At 40.0% G+C, this 23,947-nt stretch overlaps 1 protein-coding gene across 1 annotated transcript in view; it reads left to right on the forward strand.

Moving 5' to 3' along the window:
- The window catches only part of ZC2HC1B (zinc finger C2HC-type containing 1B), a 45,550-nt gene that overhangs the window by 19,632 nt on the left and 1,971 nt on the right, over nucleotides 1–23,947 (forward strand). The window contains exons 5-7 of the mRNA XM_037022112.2: nucleotides 13,415–13,554; nucleotides 16,819–16,927; nucleotides 23,627–23,708. Of these exons, the coding sequence (XP_036878007.2) occupies nucleotides 13,415–13,554; nucleotides 16,819–16,927; nucleotides 23,627–23,694 (317 nt within the window). The 3' untranslated portion in view covers nucleotides 23,695–23,708. The remainder of the gene's footprint in view (nucleotides 1–13,414; nucleotides 13,555–16,818; nucleotides 16,928–23,626; nucleotides 23,709–23,947) is intronic.

Below are 23,947 nucleotides of genomic sequence, written 5' to 3' on the forward strand. Positions count from 1 at the left end.
TGTCCACATCCTTTCCAAAACTTGTTATCTTTTGTCTTTTTGATAATAGCAATGCTAACTGGTGTGAAGTGATGTCTCATTGTGGTTTTGATTTGCATTTCCCTAATAATTAGTGATGTTGAGCATCTTTTTTATGTGTCTGTTGGCCATCTTTGAAAAATGTTTATTCAGGTTCTCTGCCCATTTTTTAAATAAAATTGTTCTTTTGATGTTGAGTTGTATGAGTTCTTTATACATTTTGGGTATTAAACCTTATTGTGTATATCATTTGCTAATGCCTTCCCCCATTCAGTAGGTTTCCTTTTTGTTGATGGCTTCCTTCACTGTGTAAACCTTTTCCTTTTGATGTAGTCTCAGTTATTTATTCTTGTTTTACTTCCTCTTGTCTGAGGAGAGAGAGAGTTTACAAAAATCATAAAAGTTGATGTCCAAGAGTTTATTGCCAAAGTTTTCCTTTAGGAGTTTTATGGCTTTAGAATGTATATTAAGATCCTTACTCCGTAATCCATTTCAATTTTGTCTTTGTATAGGGTGTAAGAAAACGGTCCAGTTTCATTCTTTGGAATGTAGCTATCCAGATAACCCAACACCATTTACTAAAGAGATTGTCTTTTCCCCATTGCATATTCTTGCCTCTGCGATATGTTAATTGACTGACATTTTTTCTGGGATCTCTTTTCTGACTCATTAATCTGTTTTTGTGTCAATGGCTTACTGTTTTAATTAATATAGCTTTGTAGTTTAATGTTTTTTTCAAATATGAATATTCGTTTGATTTTTATACTTGATTTATATGTGGATCCCACATTTCTCCCTTTATTATTATTATTATTTTTATTTTTAATAAAATGCTGAAGTGGTAGGTAGATGCAATCTAAACTTAGAAAACATAGTTTAGTGTTGTAAGGGAGCAATTGTAGATGATCAGGTGTGTGCCTGTAGACTATGTGTTAATCCAAGCAAGACAAGGGCATTAAAACATCCACGGATGCAGAAGACTTCTCTCAAAACAGGGGGGGTGAGGTTCTAAGCCTCACCACTGTTGATCCCCAATTTCTCACCTGATGGCCCCCCTGCGACTGTGCCTGTCTTAGGTTCTTCCTCCCTTGAGGAATCTTACCCGTCTCTGGCTAACCAGTCATCTTCCGGGGCCATACAGGGAGATGTAAAGTTGGTAAGTGAGAGAGAAGCCATATTGTTTGAAAAGGTTAGCTTTTTACTTCTTTGCAGATTTATGCCCTGTGGCTTCTATGCCCAGCATTTGTCTTGAGGTATCTTTACCACTTGGAGGAATTATGATACTCGGTAAATTCGATATGAGGTATGAATTCTATGAAAGGGTTGTAATTAGGAAGGAAGAAGAAAAGCTATAGAGGTAGCAGATGGAAGAAAGCATGGGAGGATTGATTATTTCTTTGACATATCTTCTTGTAGAGTAACTTAAGCATGTATAGGTTTGAACTACTAATTAAATTGTGCACACACGTTAACATAATAGGAATGCAGTTACATAACCAAAGCAGATCTATAATTACCAGCCATCTCCAGTGAAGCCAAGAAAACCAGTTAGGCATCCTAGGCATTTGTGAAAATTTGTCTATGAAATGATGGATATTGTCCAACTGTACTTGAACAATCTGAGAGAAATCAGACAAATTAAAACAACCCATTCCTGGGAACTGTTCACATCCCTTATGTTCTTTTAACAGTAGATAGTCTGTAGTCGTAAGATTTTGGAGTGCTACAACTTGCACTTCTCCTAATTCTTGGTTGAGTTCCAACAGTATAGATCCAGTCAAATGTGTTGTATTACTGAAAGCACAGGCCAGCTTAGATATCTCCTTCTTCAATCCCATGGCAAGTCCAGGAACCAGTGGGATGGATGCAGCTACACCTGTAGCATCACCTGGATCTTTGTTCAGGTTTTTTGATGATCATCTTCTGGTATGACTCTTCCAGAGAGTGCTGATGTTGGAAGTTCTTCATATCATATCTTAGTTCATTTTCTGGGTAGCCAAATTAGACTTTGATCCTCTGTATAAACACAAACAGACCCTTTGCCCTCACTTTGATATGCCCTTTATACCATTGTGTAGAACTCATTGGAGGTCACCACACAGGAACTGCTTTTTTTGTTGTTGTTGTTATCATTAATCTACACTTACATGATGAATATTATGTTTACTAGGCTCTCCTCTATACCAGGTCCCTCCTATAAACCCCTTTACAGTCACTGTCAATCAGTATAGCAAAATGTTGTAGAATCACTACTTGTCTTCTCTGTGTTGTACAGCCCTCCCCTTTCTCCCACCCCCCCATGCATGCTAATCTTAATACCCTCTTCTTCTTCCCCCCCCTTATCCCTCCCTACCCACCCATCCTCCCCAGTCCCTTTCCCTTTGGTACCTGTTAGTCCATTCTTGGGTTCTGTGATTCTGCTGCTGTTTTGTTCCTTCAGTTTTTCCTTTGTTCTTATCCTCCACAGATGAGTGAAATCATTTGGTATTTCTCTTTCTCCGCTTGGCTTATTTCGCTGAGCATAATACCCTCCAGCTCCATCCATGTTGCGGCAAATGGTAAGATTTGCCCTCTTCTTATGGCTGAGTAGTATTCCATTGTGTATATGTACCACATCTTCTTTATCCATTCATCTATCAATGGACATTTAGGTTGCTTCCAATTCTAGGCTATTGTAAATAGTGCTGCGATAATCATAAGGGTGCATCTGTCTTTCTCAAACTTGATTGTTGCGTTCTTAGGGTAAATTCCTAGGAGTGGAATTCCTGGGTCAAATGGTAAGTCTGTTTTGAGCATTTTGATGCATCTTCATACTGCTTTCCACAATGGTTGAACTAATTTACATTCCCACCAGCAGTGTAGGAGGGTTCCCCTTTCTCCACAGCCTCGCCAACATTTGTTGTTGTTAGTCTTTTGGATGGCAGCCATCCTTACTGGTGTGAGGTGATATCTCATTGTAGTTTTAATTTGCATTTCTCTGATAATTAGCGATGTGGAGCATCTTCTTATGTGTGTGTTGGCCATCTGTATTTCTTTTTTAGAGAACTGTCTGTTCAGTTCCTCTGCCCATTTTTTAATTGGGTTATTTGTTTTTTGTTTGTTGAGGCATGTGAGCTCTTTATATATTTTGGATGTCAAGCCTTTATTGGATCTGTCATTTTCAAATATATTCTCCCATACTGTAGGGTTCCTTTTTGTTCTATTGATGGTGTCTTTTGCTGTACAGAAGCTTTTCAGCTTAATATAGTCCCACTTGTTCATTTTTGCTGTTGTTTTCCTTGCCCAGGGAGATATGTTCAAGAAGAGGTCACTCATGTTTATGTCTAAAAGGCTTTTGCCTATGTTTTTTTCTAAGAGTTTTATGGTTTCATGACTTACATTCAGGTCTTTGATCCATTTTGAATTTACTTTTGTGTATGGGGTTAGACAATGGTCCAGTTTCATTCTCCTACATGTAGCTGTCCAGTTTTGCCAGCACCATCTGTTAAAGAGACTGTCATTTTGCCATTGTATGTCCATGGCTCCTTTATCAAATATTAATTGACCATATATGTTTGGGTACATGTCTGGAGTCTCTAATCTGTTTCACTGGTCGGTGGCTCTGTTCTTGTGCCAGTACCAAATTGTCTTGATTACTATGGCTTTGTAGTAGAGCTTGAAGTTGGGGAGTGAGATCCCCCCTACTTTATTCTTCTTTCTCAGGATTGCTTTGGCTCTTCGGGGTCTTTGGTGTTTCCATATGAATTTTTGAATTATTTGTTCCAGTTCATTGAAGAATGTTGCTGGTAATTTGAGCTGGATTGCATCAAATCTGTATATTGCTTTGGGCAGGATGGCCATTTTGATGATATTAATTCTTCCTAGCCATGAGCATGGGATGAGTTTCCATTTGTTAGTGTCCCCTCTAATTTCTCTTAAGAGTGACTTGTAGTTTTCAGGGTATAGGTCTTTCACTTCTTTGGTTAGGTTTATTCCTAGGTATTTTATTCTTTTTGATGCAATTGTGAATGGAATTGTTTTCCTGATTTCTCTTTCTATTGGTTCATTGTTAGTGTATAAGAAAGCTACAGATTTCTGTGTGTTAATTTTGTGTCCTGCAACTTTGCTGTATTCTGATATCAGTTCTAGTAGTTTTAGAGTGGAGTCTTTAGGGTTTTTTATGTACAATATCATGTCGTCTGCAAATAGTGACAGTTTAACTTCTTCTTTACCAATCTGGATTCCTTGTATTTCTTTGTTTTGTCTGATTGCCGTGGCTAGGACCTCTAGTACTATGTTAAATAACAGTGGGGAGAGTGGGTATCCCTGTCTAGTTCCTCATCTCAGAGGAAATGCTTTCAGCTTCTCGCTGTTCAGTATAATGCTGGCTGTGGGTTTATCATATATGGCCTTTATTATGTTGAGGTACTACTTTCCCTCTATTCCCATTTTGCTGAGAGTTTTTATCATGAATGGATGTTTAATTTTGTCAAATGCTTTTTCAGCATCTATGGAGATGATCATGTGGTTTTTGTCTTTCTTTTTGTTGATGTGGTGGATGATGTTGATGGATTTTCGAATGTTGTACCATCCTTTCATCCCTGGGATGAATCCCACTTGGTCATGGTGTATGATCCTTTTGATATGCTGTTGAATTCTGTTTGCTAATATTTTATTGAGTATTTTTGCATCTACATTCATCAGGGATATTGGTCTGTAATTTTCTTTTTTGGTGGGGTCTTTGCCTGGTTTTGGTATTAGGGTGATGTTGGCTTCATAGAATGAGTTTGGGAGTATTCACTCCTCCTCTATTTTTTGGAAAACTTTAAGGAGAATGGGTATTATGTCTTCTCTGTGTGTCTGATAAAATTCCGAAGTAAATCCGTCTGGCCCCGGGGTTTTGTTCTTGGGTAGTTTTTTGATTACCATTTCAATTTCTTTGCTCGTAATTGGTTTGTTTAACTTTTGTGTTTTTTCCTTGGTCAGTCTTGGGAGGTTGTATTTTTCTAGGAAGTTGTCCATTTCTTCTGCATTTTCCAGCTTGTTGGCATATAGGTTTTCGTAGTAGTCTTTAATAATTCTTTGTATTTCTGTGGAGTCTGTGGTGATTTTTCCATTCTCATTTCTGATTCTGTTGATTTGTGTTGATTCTCTTTTTCTCTTAATAAGTTTGGCTAGAGGCTTATTTATTTTGTTTATTTTCTCAAAGAACCAGCTCTTGGTTTCATTGATTTTTGCTATTGTTTTATTCTTCTCAATTTTGTTTATTTCTTCTCTGATCTTTATTATGTCCCTCCTTCTGCTGACTTTAGGCCTCATTTGTTCTTCTTTTTCCAGTTTCGATAATTGTGATGTTAGACTATTCATTTGGGATTGTTCTTCCTTCTTCACGTGTGCCTGGATCGCTATATACTTTCCTCTTAAGACTGCTTTCGCTGCGTCCCACAGAAGTTGGGGCTTTGTGTTGTTGTTGTCATTTGTTTCTATATATTCCTTGATCTCTATTTTGATTTGTTCATTGATCCATTGATTATTTAGGAGCGTGTTGTTAAGCCTCCATGTGTTTGTGAGCCTTTTTGTTTCCTTTGTAGAATTTATTTCTACTTTTATACCTTTGTGGTCTGAAAAATTGGTTGGTAGAATTTCAATATTTTGGCTTTTGCTGAGGCTCTTTTTGTGGGCTAGTATGTGGTCTATTCTGGAGAATGTTCCATGTGCACTTGAGAAGAATGTATATCCTGTTGCTTTTGGATGTAGAGTTCTATAGATGTCTATTAGGTCCATCTGTTCTAGTGTGTTGTTCAGTGCCTGTGTGTCCTTACTTATTTTCTGCCCGGTGGATCTATCTTTTTGGGTGAGTGGTGTGTTGAAGTCTTGTAAAATGAATGCATTGCAGTCTATTTCCCCCTTTAGTTTTGTTAGTATTTGTTTCACATATGCTGGTGCTCCTGTGTTGGGTGCATATATATTTAGAATGGTTATATCCTCTTGTTGGACTGAGCCCTTCCTCATTATGTAGTGTCCTTCTTTATCTCTTGTTACTTTCTTTGTTTTGAAGTCTATTTTGTCTGATACTAGTACTGCAACACCTGCTTTCTTCTCACTGTTGTTTGCCTGAAATGTTTTTCCATCCCTTGACTTTTAGTCTGTACATGTCTTTGGGTTTGAGGTGAGTTTCTTGTAAGCAGCATATAGATGGGTCTTGCTTTTTTATCCATTCTATTACTCTGTGTCTTTTGATTGATGCATTCAGTCCATTTACATGTAGGGTGACTATTGAGAGATATGTACTTATTGCCATTGCAGGCTTTAAATTTGTGGTTACCAAAGGTTCAGGGTTAGCCTCTTTAGTATCTTACTGCCTAACTTAGCTCACTTATTGAGCTGTTATATACACTGTCTGTAGATTCTTTTCTTCTCTCCCTTCTTATTCCTCCTCCTCCATTCTTCGTATGTTGTGTGTTTTGTTCTGTGCTCTTTTTAGGAGTGCTCCCATCTAGAGCAGTCCCTGTAAAATGCCCTGTAGAGGTGGTTTGTGGGAAGCAAATTCCCTCAGCTTTTGCTTGTCTGGGAATTGTTTAATCCTGCCATCATATTTAAATGATAGTTGTGCTGGATACGGTGTCCTTGTTTCAAGGCCCTTCTGTTTCATTGTATTTAATATATCATGCCATTCGCTTCTGGCCTGTAGGGTTTCTGTCGAGAAGTCTGATGTTAGCCTGATGGGTTTTCCTTTATAGGTGACCTTTTTCTCTCTAGCTGCGTTTAAAACTCTTTCCTTGTCCTTGATCCTTGCCATTTTAATTATTATGTATCTTGGTGTTGTCCTCCTTGTATCCTTTCTGTTGGGGGTTCTGTGTATTTCTGTGGTCTGTTCGATTATTTCCTTCCCCAGTTTGGGGAAGTTTTCAGCAATTATTTCTTCAAAGAGACTTTCTATCCCTTTTCCTCTCTCTTCTTCTTCTGGTACTCCAATAATACGGATATTGTTCCTTTTGGATTGGTCACATAGTTCTCTTAGTATTGTTTCATTCCTGGAGATCCTTTTATCTCTCTCTATGTCAGCTTCTATACGTTCCTGTTCTCTGGTTTCTGTTCCTTCAATGGCCTCTTGCATCTTATCCATTCTGCTTATAAATCCTTCCAGGGTTTGTTTCACTTCTGTAATCTCCTTCCTGGCATCTATGATCTCCCTCCGGACTTCATCCCTTAGCTCTTGCATATTTCTCTGCATCTCTGTAGCATGTTTATGATTTATATTTTGAATTCTTTTTCAGGAAGACTGGTTAGGTCTGTCTCCTTCTCAGGTGTTGACTCTGTGATCTTTGCCTGTAGTTTTGCCTTTTCATGGTGATAGAGATAGTTTGCAGAGCTGGTACAAGTGACAGCTGGAAGAACTTCCCTTCTTGTTGGTTTGTGGCCTTCCTCTCCTGGGAGAATAACGACCTCTAGTGGCTTGTGCTGGGCAGCTGTGTACAGACAGGGCTTCTGCTTCCTGCCCAGCTGCTATGGAGTTTATCTCCGCTGTAGCTGTGGGCGTGGCCTGGCTTGGGCTGCTGCTCCAAAATGGTGGAGCCCCGTTGGAGGGAGAGTTGCGGGGAGGCTATTTATCTCCATAAGGGGCCTCTGTGCTCCCTGCTGCCCAGGGGGTTAGAGTGCCCAGAGAACCCGAGATTCCCTGCCACTGGACTAAGTGTCCTGCCCTGCCCCTTTAAGACTTCCAAAAAGCACTCTCCAAACCAAAACAACAACAGAAAAAAAAAAAAAAGGAAAAGAGCACGATTTTCTTTGTCCTCAGGTGCCGGTCTCAGGCACCTGCTCACCTGTCTTGCTTCCCTGTTTCCCTAGTGTTGGGGTCCCTATCCCTTTAAGACTTCCAAAAACCACTTGCCATAAAAAAAAAAAGAGGAAAAAAAAAAAAAACAATTGCTGCTCCCATTTCTTTGTTCTCCAGCGTCAGCCTCAGGCACCCGCTCACTGCCGCCCTGTTGCCCTAGTATCCAGGACCCCACGCATGCACTGTGTCTGCGCTCTGGTCTGGAATCCTGGGGCTGGGTGTTCAGCAGTCCTGGGCTCCTTCTCCCTCCCTCCTGACTCCTCTCCTCCTGCCGGGAGCTGGGGGGAGGGGCGCTCGGGTCCTGCCAGGCCGGGGCTTGTATCTTACCCCCTTCACGAGCTGCTGGGTTCTCTCAGGTGTGGATGTGGTCTGGATGTTGTCCTGTGTCCTCTGTTCTCTATTTTAGGAAGAGTTTTCTTTGTTATATTTTCATAGATATATGTGGTTTTGGGAGGAGATTTCTGCTGCTCTACTCACGCTGCCATCTTGGCTCCAATCTGTAGTTTAATTTTAAATCTGGGATTATGATACTTTTAACTTTCTTTTTATTTCTCAAGATAGTTTTAACTATTTGGGGCCTTTTGTGCTTTGATACAAATTTTAGGTTTATATGTTCTATTTTTCTGCAAAATGCTATTGGTATTTTGATAGGGATTGCATTGACTATATAGATTGCTTTGGATAGTATGGACATTCTAACAATATTCTTCCAATCCATGGACATGTTATATCATTACATTTATTTGTGTCATTTTCAATTTCTTTCATCAGTGTCTCATAGTTTTCAGAGTACAAGTCTTTTACTTCCTTGAGTAAACTTATTCCTAGAGGTTTTATATCTTTTTTATACAATTGTAAATGGAATTGTTTTCTTAATTTCTCTTTCTTTTAGCTCATTACTAGTGCATAGAAACAAAACATATTTCTGTACATTAACTTTGTGTCCTGAAACTCTATTGGATTCATTTATTATAATAGTTTTTTAGTAAAGTCTTTAGGGTCTTCTATATATGTTATCATTTCATCTGCAAATAGTGAGAGTTTTACTTCTTCCTTACCAATTTGGATGCCTTCTTTTTTTTCTTGTCTGATTACTGTGGCTAGGGCTTCTATGTTAAATAGAAGTGGCAAAAGTGAATACCCTCATCTTGTTCATGATCTTAGAGGAAAAGCTTTCAGCTTTTCACCATGGAGTATGATATCAGCTGTGGTTTTTTCAGACATGGCCTTCATCATGTTGAGATATGTTCCCTCTATACCTACTTTGTTGAGAGTTTTTATCATAAGCGGATTTTGAATTTTGTCAAATGCTTTTCCTGCATCCATTGGGATGGTTGTATGATTTTTATCCTTTTTGTTAATGTGGTGTATCACATTTGTGGACATTGAACCTTCAGTGATCTTTTCTATTGTTTTAGTTTCTAATTTATTTCTGCTCTGATCTTTATTCTTGCCTTCTTTCTATTAACTTTCAGTTTCATTTTTTTACTAGCTCTTCTGGGTGTAATATTAGAGTGTTTGAGATTTTTCTTTTTTTGAGGTAGGCCTATGTTGCTATAAACTGCCCTTTTAAAATTGCTTTTGCTGTGTCCCAAAGGTTTTTAACCATTGTGCTCCCATTTTCTTTGTCTCAACATATTTTTTATTTCCTCCTTGATTTCTTTGTTGACCCATTGTTTTAGTAGCATGTTGTTTAGTTTCCACATGTTTCTGTTTTTTCCAATTTTTTCTTGTAATTGACTTCTAGTTTCATACTGTCATGTCAGAAAGGATGCTTGATATCATTTCAATCTTATTAAATTTAGTGAAAATTTGTGGCCTAACATGTGACCTGTCCTGGAGAATGTTCTATGTGTGCTTGAAAATAAGGTGTATTCTGCTGTTTTGGGGTGAAATGTTCTATATATATCTGTGAAATCTACCTGGTCTAATGTGTTATTTACTTATTAAGTTTCTGTCTAACTGGGGTGTTAAAGTCCCCTACTATTGTTGTATTACTGTCGATTTCTCCCTTTATGTCTGTTAATATTTGCTTTATATATTTAAATGCTCCATGTTGGGTACATAGATATTTGTTATTGTTGTATCCTCTTGTTGGTTTGATCCCTTAATCATTATGTAAAGCCCTTCATTGTCCCTTGTTGCAGTCTTTGTTTTACAGTCTATTTTGTCTAAGTATTGCTACCTCAGCTTTTTTTTCACTTTCATTTGCAGAATATCTTTTTCCACCCTTTCATTTTCAGTCTGCATGTGTCTTTAGGTCTGGAATGAGTCTCTTGTAGGAAGCATATAAATGAGTCTTGCTTTTTTATCCATTCAGTTACCCTGTTTCTTTTGATTGGAGCATTTAGTCTATATACCTTTAAGGTAATTATTGATGGGTATATACTTATTGGCATTTTGTTAATTGTGTTTTGGACATTTTTGTAATTATTCTCTGCTCCTTCTCTTGCTCTCTTCCCTTGTGATTTGATGACTTTCTTTAGTGTTATGCTTGGATTCCTGTCTCTTTATTTTTTTGTGTATCTATTATAGGTTTTTGGGTTTTGGTTACCATGAGGTTCATACATAACATCCTATGTATATAGCAGTCTTTTAATTTGATGGCCACTTAAGTTCAAACTCATTCTAAAAGCACTACATTTTTCACAACCCTTCTCCCTGTTTTATGCATTTGATAACATACTTTACATCTTTTTACTTTGTGCCTCCCTTAATTAATTATTGTAGCTATAATTCATTTTAGTATTTTTGTCTTTGAATCTTCATCCTAGCTTTATAAGGGACTGATTTACTACCTTTACTATATATTTGATTTGCTTTTATAGGTGAAATTTTGTCTTTCATGTCTCTTTCATGTCTTATGTCCACTCTTACATCACTTTGTCAGCCCTTCAAGGAGCCTAAAACCAAACACAAAAAAGGTCTCATGGCCCTGCTTGCTTTACAGGGTAGGTTCCAACCTGACTTTGCCCTGTGTTCTAAGAAGTCCTTGGATCTTTCTCACTTCCCATTCCTCTCACTGTCATAACCACAGATGAGAGCCAAACTGAGACAAACGGGTAGTTCACAGAACTGCAGAGGGCCTAGTGCCCACAGAGTGGCCTGGGAAGTTCTAATTCTGGAAGCTGAAGTTATTTCTGGAGCCACTTTCCCACTGTCCCTTCTTCATACCCTTTTCCCTTTCTTTGAACTCCTACTTTTTCCTTTTACTTACCTCCTTTCTGAACATATTTGGCTCCTCACTTAGGAGTTCAGTGAAAAAGTCCAGCCCCCGCAGAAGCAGTGTATCTTTCTGCCATGACATCCTTGGCTTCAAATCCCATGCCCCAAAAGCACATTTTTTTTTTTTTTCAGTTTTTTTTTTTTTTTTTGAGAGGGCATCTCTCATATTTATTGATCAAATGGTTGTTAACAACAATAAAATTCAGTATAGGGGGGTCAATGCTCAATGTACAATCATTAATCCATCTCAAGCCTAATTCTCGTCAGTCTCCAATCTTCTGAAGCATAACGAACAAGTTCTTACATGGTGAACGAATTCTTACAGAGTGAATAAATTCTTACATGGTGAACAGTACAAGGGCAGTCATCACAGAAACTTTCGGTTTTGATCATGCAATATGACCTATAAACCATCAGGTCAAATATGAATATTCATTTGATTTTTGTACTTGATTTATATGTTGATCCCACATTTCTCCTATTATTATTATTATTTTTATTTTTAATAAAATGCTGAAGTGGTAGGTAGATGCAAGATAAAGGTAGAAAACATAGTTTAGTGCTGTAAGAAGGCAAATGTAGATGATCAGATGATCAGGTGTGTGCCTATGGACTAAGTATTAATCCAGGCTAGACAAGGGCAGCAAGACATCCACGGATGCAGAAGATTTCTCTCAAAGCAGGGGGGGTGAGGTTCTGAGCCTCACCTCTGTTGATCCCCAAATTCTCACCTGATGGCCCCCCTGCGACTGTGCCTGTCTTAGGTTGTTCCTCCCTTGAGGAATCTTACCCGTCTCTGGCTAACCAGTCATCTTCCGGGGCCATACAGGGAAATGTAAAGTTGGTAAGTGAGAGAGAAGCCATATTGTTTGCAAAGGTTAGCTTTTTACTTCTTTGCAGATTTATGCCCTGTGGCTTCTATGCCCAGCACTTGTCTCGAGGTATCTTTACCACCTGGAGGAATTATGATACTCGGTAAATTCGATATGAGGCACGAATTCTATTTAAAGTTTGTAATTAGGAAGGAAGAAGAAAAGCTATAGATGTAGCATATGAAGGAAACTTGGGAGGATTGATTATTTCTTTGACATATCTTCTTGTATAGTACCTTAAGTATGTATAGGTTTTAAACTACTAACTAATTTGCACACACATATTGACATAATAGGAATACGGTGACATAAACAAAGCAAATCTATAATTACCAGCCATCTCCAGTGAAGCCAAGAAAACCATTTAGGCACCCTAGGCATTTGTGAAAATTTATCTATGATATGATGGATATTTTCCAACTGTACTTGAACCATCAGACAAATTAAAGCAGCCCATTTCTGGGATCTGTTCACATCCCATATGTTCTTTTAACCATAGATAGTCTATAGTCATGAGATTTTGGGGTGCTACAACTTGCACCCCTCCCAACTCCTGGTTGAGTTCCAACAGTACAGATCCAGTCAAATTCGTTGTCTCACTGTATGCACATGCCAGCCTAGACATCTCCCTCCTCCTTCTTATGGCAAGTCCAGGAGATGGTGGGCTGGATGCAGCCACAACCGCAGCATCGTCCGGATCCCTGTGGAGGCTTTTTGATGATCATCCCCCGGCACGAGTCCTCCAGAGAGTGCTGATGCCGGAAGCTCCTCCTCATATCGTATCTTAGTTCATTTTCTGGGTATCCAAGCTAGGCCTTGATCTTCTGCGTAGAAACAAACAGACCCTTTGCCCACACTTTGACATGCCCTCTATACCACTGTGCAGAACTCATTGGAGGTCAGCACACAGTAACTGCTTTTTTTTTTTTTTTTTTTAATTAAGAGAAAGGAATATTATCAGAAAAGAGTACCTCCATAGCTGATCATCTGACACCCCCAAAAGCACATTTTTAAACATCTCACTTCCTCTGTAACTTTATAACTCCTGTGTGGCCTTCTGTCCCACCCAGAACCACATCCTTGGTTTTTGAATCTTCTATGTTCTTCAGTATCAACGATATGAACATTCTGTGATCCCAGAACTACTTTCCTTACATAAGGATTCAGTAAATAAGTTATTTAACTGGGAAAGTTTCTAAGTACAATTAATCTATTTTCAAAAACACATAACCTGTATACATTTTAAAGGCACACTCTTAACTGAAATAAGTGCATAGATAGATGAACACTTACCCCCTGCAAGGTCCTTTGTTTGAGCCCTTGCCTGCCTCCCATTCTGGAAGAGGCTGTCTCAAGCCAGAGTGTGCACTTTATTCTTTCATGTTGGAGCAGAGTTCACATCCTAGTTACTTCCATTCATATAGTCTGTTCCAGAGTTGTTTCTGAAATGTCAATTGCCTTTTGTTTTTATTTTTGCATTCAGATTATATTCAATGCCCATATTGTATGAGGAGGTTTAATGAAACTGCAGCCAACCGTCACATTAATTTCTGCAAGGATCAGTCTTCTCGCCGAGTCTTTGATCCAGCCCAAACAGCAGCCAAGCTGGCATCCAGAACGCAGGTAAATATCTCTTCCCAGGTGTTGGCTCTTATGATTTTGCATGCCTGAGGCAAGCAGGTAGAATTTGCTAGAGAACCTCAACTACCCATCCTGAGAAGTATAAGGTCACTGTCACTCATCCTTGTGGGAGTCGGCTTCTTTTGAGGCATGCTTTTCACTAACAGCATCTTTCAGTGTTATGAAAAAAATCTTTCTATAGAGTTTGAAGTTTCTTTGGATGAAGACTTGAACATGTTTGTGTGGTAGTGTTTCTATAGTATTATGGTAAAACCTTGTCTATCCAACAGTGGTTATCAGCCTTAACCACCCAGAAAAGAAGTGGGGACCTGAAGCACAGCTGGCTAGAGTGGGTTTGGCTGTCACCAGGGAGAACTGCTCTGCAGGTCCGGTGTTTTGGTCTGCAGAGGAGGTGTCTTCAGTCTTTTATTTAAAGCCATGGGACCATCAAAGTAAGTGAATGGAATCAGCTGTTATAAATATGTTCAAATAAGTAAAGTGACCATCTGACCAGGAAGACAATAGATTTATAAAAACAGACAGCTGGAGCCAGCAAACAGCTACCTACACACCAAGGGTCCCAGGGACATAACTATGAAAACTGTTAGTTTCATAAACATGGCTCAGACACCAAGGAAAGATTAAGTTAGCCTGAATACTTAAAGAGTATGAAACACATTTAGCAAAATTTTCGTGAATGAAATCCAATATGTAACAGGGGTAGGACCCTCTTCAATATTAGTAGGTCCCTTGGACTGAGATTCTGAGCTCTATCTCCACATACATTAGACAGTTATTATCTACTCTGTACCAGGCACAGCAGGGTGTTGCTTGACCAGGCACCTGTATTTCAAAGGATGGGGAGGCCTTGGAAGCAATGCAGTAGGAAGGCATGGAAGCTCACATAGGTGACAACACTGTGGAGGAAGAGGCCAGTGTGATTCATGGAAGGCTTCAAAGAAGAGCACACATTTTCCCCTTGAATACCAGTGGGTTCACCAGCCTAGAGCAGGCATTGGGAATGATGTTGTGCCCACAATATCCAGACTGTGGTCTGAGGAGCCCACCATGAGGGCTGAAGCACACACTGTCTGGGATGGGTAACAGGCAAGGCAGGCATCAGGGGTGGAAGGGCTTTCACTCAAGCTGGTCAGGGGGGCGGGGAAAGAGGAATCAAGTAGATAGATGCCCTAAAATCGGAGGCCAGCCAGACTAAGGGCTTGGAAGCAGGAATTGGAAAGTCCCTGGGGACCCAGGAAGCCCTCCTTTCCGTCTTTCTATCCTCTGTCTTCTTCCCACTATGCTTCTGCTTTCTCTTCTTCAGACTGACTTTCTTGGCTTTTCTGCCCATGTGTCTACTGTTGACCTCCTGTGTCATTTTATGGGCAGTGTAGACTGGTTGAACAGTGCAGACTGGAGTGACATGGAGTTGGCTTCTTAAGAAGGTCATCGTTGTAATTAGTGTTCACATGGATTGGTGGGAGACCAGCTAGGGGCCACAGCAACAGGGAAGGGATGAGGGTCTGGAGTGAGAGGCCTAGTGGGCTGTGTGGAGGGGTGTGTACAGCCAGAACATAAGACAGAATGGTCAGCACTGAGAAGCTGATTTGGATATAGGGGAGAAAGGGACCAGGGTAGACCAGGTTTTTATTAGTTCCAGAGCCTAGGCAGATAATAGTACATCTAGGTAAAGGAGCATGGGAGGGAGGAGATAGGTGTGTGGTGGGGAAGGCAGGGTGGTTATAACAAACATAGTTGTGGAGATTCAATCTTTACACCTGAAATAGCGTGGGAGGCCTGCAATGTAGAAAGAGCCCAGATTCTGCAATCAGTAGTCAGGGTTTGACTCAGTTCTGTAATTTATTATCTGTAGGTAAACATGGACAGGTTCCTTAAATTCTCTGAAACTCACTTTGCCGTGCCAAGTTATTGGGAGGATTGTAGATGCTATCAAGGGCCTTGCACAGAAGGCTTCCCCTGCCTTTGCTTTTTCCACGCTGACCCACCCTCCTCCTCTCTTTGGTAGTCCCTTCCTGTTGGGGGACGGGAACCTCGATTTTCGGGGATGTATGACTACTTTGGGCTTGAATTCAACTCAGATTTGGAAAAGTGAAACACTACCTATTTTTTCCAAAGCAATAAGGGGTGCATTGCGTTTCCTCGAATGTTCTTCTAACCAGTCCACAAAATTAGGCGGCATCAGTGGGGCCAAAGGGAGCCCAGGAAAGCAGCAAACGGAAGTGCTTTTTATTCCTGAAAAAGGCCAGCTGACCGTCCTGAGTGTAACCAGTGACTTGGCCCTGTTCCTCTCCTTGTTTTCCAGAGCTAAGTGGCGACTGGGAACACAGGAGAAAAATTGCTTGCTTTCCGATTCACTTGCTTCTGGAGTAAGCTCCCTGTAGAGTGCATCTGAACGGCAGGCAGGCCCTCTCCCCTCACGCCAGCCTCACGCTCTGGGGCCCTGCCTAATAGCGAAGCTTATTCAGAAGCGGAACAAAAGGGAGGGGTAGTTTCAGTTTTGAAGGGCTGTTAACAGCCCAGCTGAAATGTGTTTCTATTTTAAACATAATCAACTTTAAACACGTGTTATAGCCTTAACCGAAAGAGACCAGTGTGGACCTCTGAAAGCAGCTTTTTGTGTTTGAAAACACAGATGAGCTGCCTGCTGTAATCTCATAGCCATTCCTGCCCAAGTGAGAAATCTCAGTTGGAGTAACAGGTTTTCTTTATACTGCGGTTTCCATGGAAATGCTGTTAGGATCAGTAACACGGTGACAAGGAGCTGCCGGGGAACCTTTTGGATCTTACTCTGCACTCATGTGATTAGTCGGCTACTGCGGCCCGGCAAGGAGGGGTGTGGCGTGGGGAGAGTGGAATTCCATGGTTCAAACATTTGCTGCCTGCCAGTGTCTGTTTTTCTTCTCTGTTCATGTATTTAAAAACAAAACCATCTTCAAGTGTAATGAAAAACTAAAATGTTCCATAACTATCCTTATTGACATTAAATGATTTCTTATGTCTCTGTACAACTAATTTTACAGGATTAACGTATCACCACTCCCCAAAGGACTTGATTATGGAATGAAAGGGCCCAAACCCAGGCATGGCTCTGAGGACCAAAGGGAGGACAGGAACTAGGCCAACTAAGGTGCAGGGTGCTCAGGCCCCCGGAGAGGACTCCGTCTGCTGCTGGTTAAGAGAAAACGACCTTCCTCCCTCGGGACCACCTGAGGTTACAGAACTATCCCCCTCTCTCCCTCTCTGTAGGGTAAGGCTCAGACGGGCGCCAAGAAAGAACCAACTGTAACTAGTGCCGTGGGTGCTCTGCTACAGAACAGGGCCCTGGAGGCCTCAAGTGCAGCTTCAGCTAGGCCAGGTGAGTCAGGGAGCATCTCAGCTGTCCCATGGCAAGGTCGGAGGGGCCGTGGTTGCCTCGGGTTTGTCAGCCGTCAGCAAAAACTGGGACGTGCACTGTTGCTTTGGGATATGAAGATGTGTGGGTTTGTTTGTGGTTATAGCTTATTTGCCAAGAAGGAATATTTCCTGATTTATGGCATTAGATAACTCTGATAATATATGAAGTCAGATCCAATTACAGCAGCAGAGCCTAGAACCATCGTTCTCTGGTCTAATACAATTGACATTGAAAAGAGATTAAGAATGGGGGTAAGTGTGTATCAGGTGTCATAGTGAAAATAAGGGAGGAAAATGAAATCACTCTCTCGAGGAGATATCTGTACTCTCCTTTCATTACAGCATTTTTCAAATTGCCAAGATATGGAAACAACCTAAGTAGATCAAGGGATAAAGAAGAGGTATAAATTGCATGATGGAATATTATTCAGTCTTTAAAAAGGAAGGAAATCCTGCCTTCTGCGACAACATAGACAGACACTGAGGCCATTTTATTAAGTGAGATAAGTCTGAGAAAGACAAATACTATATATATCATATATATATATAATGTATGAAATCTAAAAAAAGTCAAATTCATAGAAAGAGAGAGTAGAATGGTGGTTCCCAGGAATTAACAGATGTTGGCCAAAAGGTACAAACTTCCAGTTGTAAGATAAGTAAGTTCTGGGGAGCTAATAGACAGCATGGTGACATAGTTAACAATACAGTGTTATATATTTGAAATTTGCTAAGAGGGTTGCAGTGTGTTCTTTCATATACAGCAACAGTAACAGTATTATACACAGCAGTAATACAAGTATAACTGTTTGGGTTCCCAGACAGATTCCAATGTGTATATATGTGTGTGGGAGGGTGTGTTGCACATGCAACACCAAGCAATTCTCGAACATCAATAGGGTGACCAAGAACTCAACTCAATTCTGATGCTATCTGCCTAAGACACCCAATTCCCCAGGTTCAGGGCTCTGTCCTACAAGACTGCCCTCCACCCCCCACTCCAGATGCAGGTCGCAAACCCCGGGCAGCCCCCTGTGCTTCTGACCTACTGGCTGCAGATTTGGAGGCTCCCACGACCTCCCCTTTAAGTTGATTAATTTGCTAGAGTGGCTCACAGAACTCAGGAAAACACTATGTTCACCAATTTAGCAAAGGATACAGTAAAGGATACAAGTTAACAGCCAGATGAAGAGCCACATGGGGCAAGGTCCCAAATAAAGGGGCTTCTATCCTGGTGGAGCCTGGGGCCTGGCTCGGTGGCACATGGAGGCGTTCTGGTTCCCCAAGCTTAGAAACTCTCTCTCTGAGAAGCAGGATCCAAGAGAGTGATAAGCTCTTCTCAGGGGTTATCCTAAGGGCTTTATTGCATAGTCATGACTGACTAAATTATTGGCTGTTGGCTGATTCAGCCTCCAGCCCTCTCCCTTGGGAGGGTCCAAAAGTCTCATTAGCATGACAAGACACCCATTTCACCTTTAAGACTGCAGTGTTTCCAGTAGTTATGGATGAAGACCAAACATACCTGGGAAATATATGTTTGGTCATATAAATGACCAAATATGTATTTCTTATGACTCATTATACATCACAAGGGTAAATCTTAAATGTTCCCACCACACACACACAAGGTAACTATGTGTGGTGATGGATATGTTAACTAACTTGGTAATCATTTGTAATATATGTCTTTTAATCAGAGTGTATACCTTAAATTTGTACAGTGTTCAATTCAATTATATCTAAATGAAGCTGGGGAAGAGTTTGCTTCCTAAAAGTAATTAATTTCTTCAAAGTAGCAGAAAGGCATAGCCATCGTTATTGGAATTACTGTGTGGTAGACCTGTTTCATTTAATTCTCACATTAATCTTCCAAATGTTTTACTCTTCATAAAGGGAAACTGAGGCTCAGAGAAGATAAGTTATTTGTTCAAGGTGCACAATTGGTAAAATGCAGAACTGGATTAGATATCTATTGCACTATCCCTCTTCATTGAGCTGCATTAATGTGGCTTTCTTTATGATCAGCTGTGCTATGAAGGCACTTTGAACTAATTCATGACCATATTAGTACCTTTATCAGGAATCTTATTTTGAAGGTATCATCAGAACCAGATAAGAACTAAGAGTCTCACAGTCAATAAAGAAACTGCACCAGAAAGCTTGATTACTGGTTTTTAAATTCCTCATGAGTTGCTCATCATGGGATGAAATTGAATTGATATTTAAAAAATTTCCCCATGTCCTATAAACCTAAATTGTTAGTTTTTTTTCTAATCTGTGAAAACTTAACAGTGGGGGGTAGTTTTCACTTCAAAAAAATTCAAATCCCATGTGTATTCATCTGGCAAAACTTTCATGAACAAGCTTTTTTCTAAAGTATAATGATTTGTGTCCTTTAGAAAAGACAATTTCTTTATATGATATATATCTTTTCTTGTTTTATTTTTAAATAATATATGCCAATGCTTCCCTTCCAGTGAAAAGCACTCCTTTGAGGTTAAAATTTATTTGCAAAGAGGGGCTTTTTCTTAATTCCTTAGGGTTAGATAACTTTGACAATGTGCAAGGTCAGGTCTGAGTACTGCAGCAGAGTCCAGGACCTTCATTCTTTGGCCTAGTAAACGTGTACTGAGATTGGGAATGGGAGAAGACAGGATCAGGTATAGTGTTGAAAAGAGGGGGAAAGCTTCCTTCTTTGGACTAAATGATTTCTTTAAAGTAGCCACAAGGTATATGTGAACAGGTCCTAAATTAGGACTCGGGTCCCAGTAGGTGACCTTCAGCAGAACATCATAAAGACACATTAGAAAATAGATAAGTAGGTCAGTAGATTTAAATAAAACGGTATGTTGTTTGCTGTTGACTAGTGACTGGTGGTTTTTAGCCACTGTATGTTGCCTAGTACAAGGCAAAATTCTTAACAAGGCCCATGCTAGGTTCTATACCACCTCTAGAGCACACCTTCCGCTGTTCATCTCAATCCAGCTCCAGCTCCAGGGGCCCCTGTGTGTTCCTTGAACATTTCAGGTCTGCCTGCATACTCCTGCCTCTTGCACTGGCTGCTCGTGCTGCTGAAAACCAAAACCCCCCGCTAATTAGCACTTCTCACGCCCTCCCTCCCTGCAGTTCTTTGCTGAATATCATCTTTACAGTGAGGCCCCCCAAAACTATAATCGCTTTGTAGTTTTTCTAATAGCATTTATCAACATCTAATATTCAATATATATTTGCTTGTCTCCTAACCCCACCAGAAAAAGAATGTAAGTTCCAAGAAGGCAGGGATCTCTCTACTTTGTCTATTTTTTATTGCACTGCTGTATCCCCACCTGTTAGGATTGTTTGTGGCATATAGAAGGTGCTCAGTAAATACTTTTTGAATGAAACAGAGAAAGTAGGTAACTTGATTCTGTAATGTCTCATTTAAATTACTGGCATATGAATAGAATTATCATGTTAATAGCTTTAAGAGATAGTTTTTTTGTTTTATTTCAGGATTAATATCCTTTTAAATTTTAATTTCTTATTCTTTTCCTGTGGCTTCATCTCCTTATGTTTAAAAATAAAACCACCAGGGTTAGGGTGCCTTTAAATTAGTCACGTTTCATTCAGAGTCATTCTGGGAAGGAAACTGAAGTATACTGAGGGGAGGTGAATTCTCAAAAATGATTAAGGTGTGGAGAAAAGCACTGAGCATCTTTCACTAATGTACACAGGCCTGTGTGTGCATCAGATCTGCATCTAGTGCCTATTTTTCTTTTATTCTGGTTAGTATCGATCTACTCGTAACATGAGGTCTTTTTAAAATTGTTGTTGCGCTTTGCTATTTCTACATTGATTATCAGTAGTTTAGGCCACTTGGTGTTACTCACCTTCCACAGAAATCCAGTTGCTGCCTCTCGAGCTGGTAGCCAGCCCCCTAACACTGTAGCTTTCATCCTTCCATCCTCTTCAGTAAAATAAGCATTGTTTTAACTTCACAGTCATGAGACATGTATGTGTGTAAGCCACAATCTTTCTCTGTCCCAGAGTCTTATGAGAATGTGTGTTTGTGCAGGAAAATCTCTGATACAACAGAGTTTGGGATGTTATGTGAAGTTGATAACACAGTTGCCATGAAGTTCCAGAGGGCTCATTCATTCAACACATAATTATTATGCATTGTTGTTTCTTATGCCCATGGATTCTTACAAGTCTACGGGGAGAAGCAGTGACTAATTATATCTAATATTTAACAGTGGAATTTCAAAGCCCTAAGGAATATAAGAAAGAGATCAACTTTGCCCAGGAGGCTTTATGGAGGAGGTAACAGTCTGAGAGGGGAAGCTTCATGGAGGTGAAGGCATTTGGAATGAGCTTTCAGGATGAACTAGATTTTGACCATTCTGGAGAAAAGCTAAAGAAGGAATGAACAAACATATGAAAATGAGAATGTGGAAGATATACCCTGGAAATAATGGCCCATTGAGCCAAAGCATAGTAAAGAGTTGGGGTGTGAACAGAAATTAAAGTTAGAATGGAAGGCTGGCACTAGAGCAAGGAGGGCTGTAAATGCCCAGTGAGATGCCCAAACTGGATGTGCGTAATGCCAACACTAGTGTCCCACCTTTGTAAGTTACATCTATGTAAGTTAGGCAGCTATGATAGCTTTTCATTTCTAGCCACTTTTAGCTAGTCTACAAAAATTTCTTTTTGAGAAAGAACATTTTTAAGAATAATATAAGAAATTAATGCTTACTATAGAAAAAATTGGAAAATGGAGAAAAAGTATAAAGCAAATAAAAATCATCCATAATTCCATCCCCTGACGTGACCATTGTTAACACTGATAATCTTTTTCCATTTTCTTCTATTTATACACCCTTTATTTCCCCTTTTTTCAGAGTTAGGATCCTAGTCCTTGTACATGTCCTGATTTTTTTAACTAACAAATTTTGGACATTCTCCCTTGGCTGAAGAATTTCTTTAAAATCATTGTATATATTATAAGAATACAATGTAACTTATTTAGCTATTTTCCTGATGTTGAGCAGGTACATTGTTTCTACTTTTTTGCTATCTTAAATAATTTACTTCTTCATGGACAGAAATCCCAATTTTTTATTATTTTTATTCTATTTTTTGGTATCATTAATATACAATCACATGAGCAACATTGTGGTTACTAGATTCCCCCCATTCTCAAGTCCCCACCACATACCCCATTATAGCCACTGTCCATCAGTGTAGTGAGATGCTTTAGTCACTACTTGTCTTCTCTGTGCTATACTGCCTTCTCCGTGGGCCCTCCCCATGTTATGTGTGCTAATTGGACAGTAACCCAAATTTACACTGTATACTCTTCAAAGTACTTCATATACTGAGTCATTTAATCCTCATAATAACACAAGGGGGGAAATGTACTGTTAATAACCCTAGTTTACAGGCAAGGAAAGCAACTTATACAAGTAAGCAACTTATACAACTTATACAATTCCATATATATATGGAATTGTTTTAGAAAAAGGTATGGCTCCTCCTGAATTCTCATGAAGATGCTATTGTTCAGGTGGGAGATGAGTTTATAGTCTACTCTGCAAATACCTACTAGTGGCTATTTTCTTGAAGATTTTTATGTAAGAGAGACTGATTTACTGAGAAGGTACTGCTGAGCAGCAGCTACTCCAGCAACTTTATGCCCAGATACCAACGTCACTATAAAAATACAGTTCTGGGTTCTAGGGCCGCATCACGTCATCTATTCAGTGAATTACGTTTTACGCCTTTGTTGATGCAGGCTGTGCTTTTAGTTCTGGAGCCAGCGGGTTTGATCAGTTAAGCATCTTACCCCCACTAGCATCCTTCCTTACCTAATTTAACTGTGTAGCAAATATTATAAGTATCAAAGGGTCAGTTGCTGACTCTGGAAGAAATAAAACTTGTAGACCTTTGGTAAAATGAATGCTGAAAGCTTTCCATTCCTGTGTCCTTCAATAGTTCGATTCACAGTTTCTGTGGGCGGTTTGGTTATTCCCTCTTCATAAAACACTGATTAATTAGAGAGGAGGCCTCTAGGGCAGAGGGGACTTGTTTCGTTTTACAAAAAATGATTTCTCTGGGAATCCTGTCTCATACCATCTGGCCTGAGAAAAAAACGTGGTATGGTACGCCTCTGTCTATCAAGTCTTCCATCTCAATACCTGACGGCGCTGCTGGGTGCAAGGGAAAAGAACCTCATTTGTGGAATGAGTCCATTGCTACATAAATAACCTCTGGGAGGAATGGTGTCTCATGCTTCCATAAGGCTTATCAAACCCCTTCTGGCATGAGAGCAGGCAAAGAACTATGTAGGCATGGTATACTCAGGATACATTTTAAAAGCCGGAACAGAAGTGCGGAGAGGTGTCGGATTGCATAACGGTGGGCCACCTGAGGTGGGGGTCCGAAGGGGCCATCCTCAGGTAAATGAAGGGCGAGGGGCAGAGAAGAGAGGGCGTGCCTGAGACAGTCCCTGTTTTCCTTATGATCTGGCCCAGGATGGAGACTATTTGTCTATAGCTACAAAACAAAACAAAAAGGAAGAATAGAGACTTTTGAATCCAATGTTAGGATTTCATAATCATTCCATTTTTTCCTTGCTAATGTTTGCTTTTACATAATAACAAATCTGTTTATGTCTACAAAGGATTAGCAGTGGACCCTGCTTCTGGAGCAAAACTCAGACAAGGATTTACCAAAGCTAAGAAAGATTAACTGCTGGAGGCCAGGTAAGAAAAAAAATTAACCCCTAATCCCGGTGTTGCTGATCATCTAATGTGTGAGATCTGGTTAATGTGCCTTTAAGAGAGACTTAGAGAGACCCACTCGGTCGGCAGACCCAAGAAAAATTTGGGCAGACCTTGAGTTGGGTTAACAGAATGTATGCTCTTGAAACTTAACTCTTTTGTTAAACGTACAACTTGAAAATGATACTCAAGCTTTTGATTTTGTGGGGAATGATTCCTCA

Source organism: Manis javanica, chromosome 13, assembly GCF_040802235.1.
Source record: "Manis javanica isolate MJ-LG chromosome 13, MJ_LKY, whole genome shotgun sequence".
NCBI lineage: Eukaryota > Metazoa > Chordata > Mammalia > Pholidota > Manidae > Manis > Manis javanica.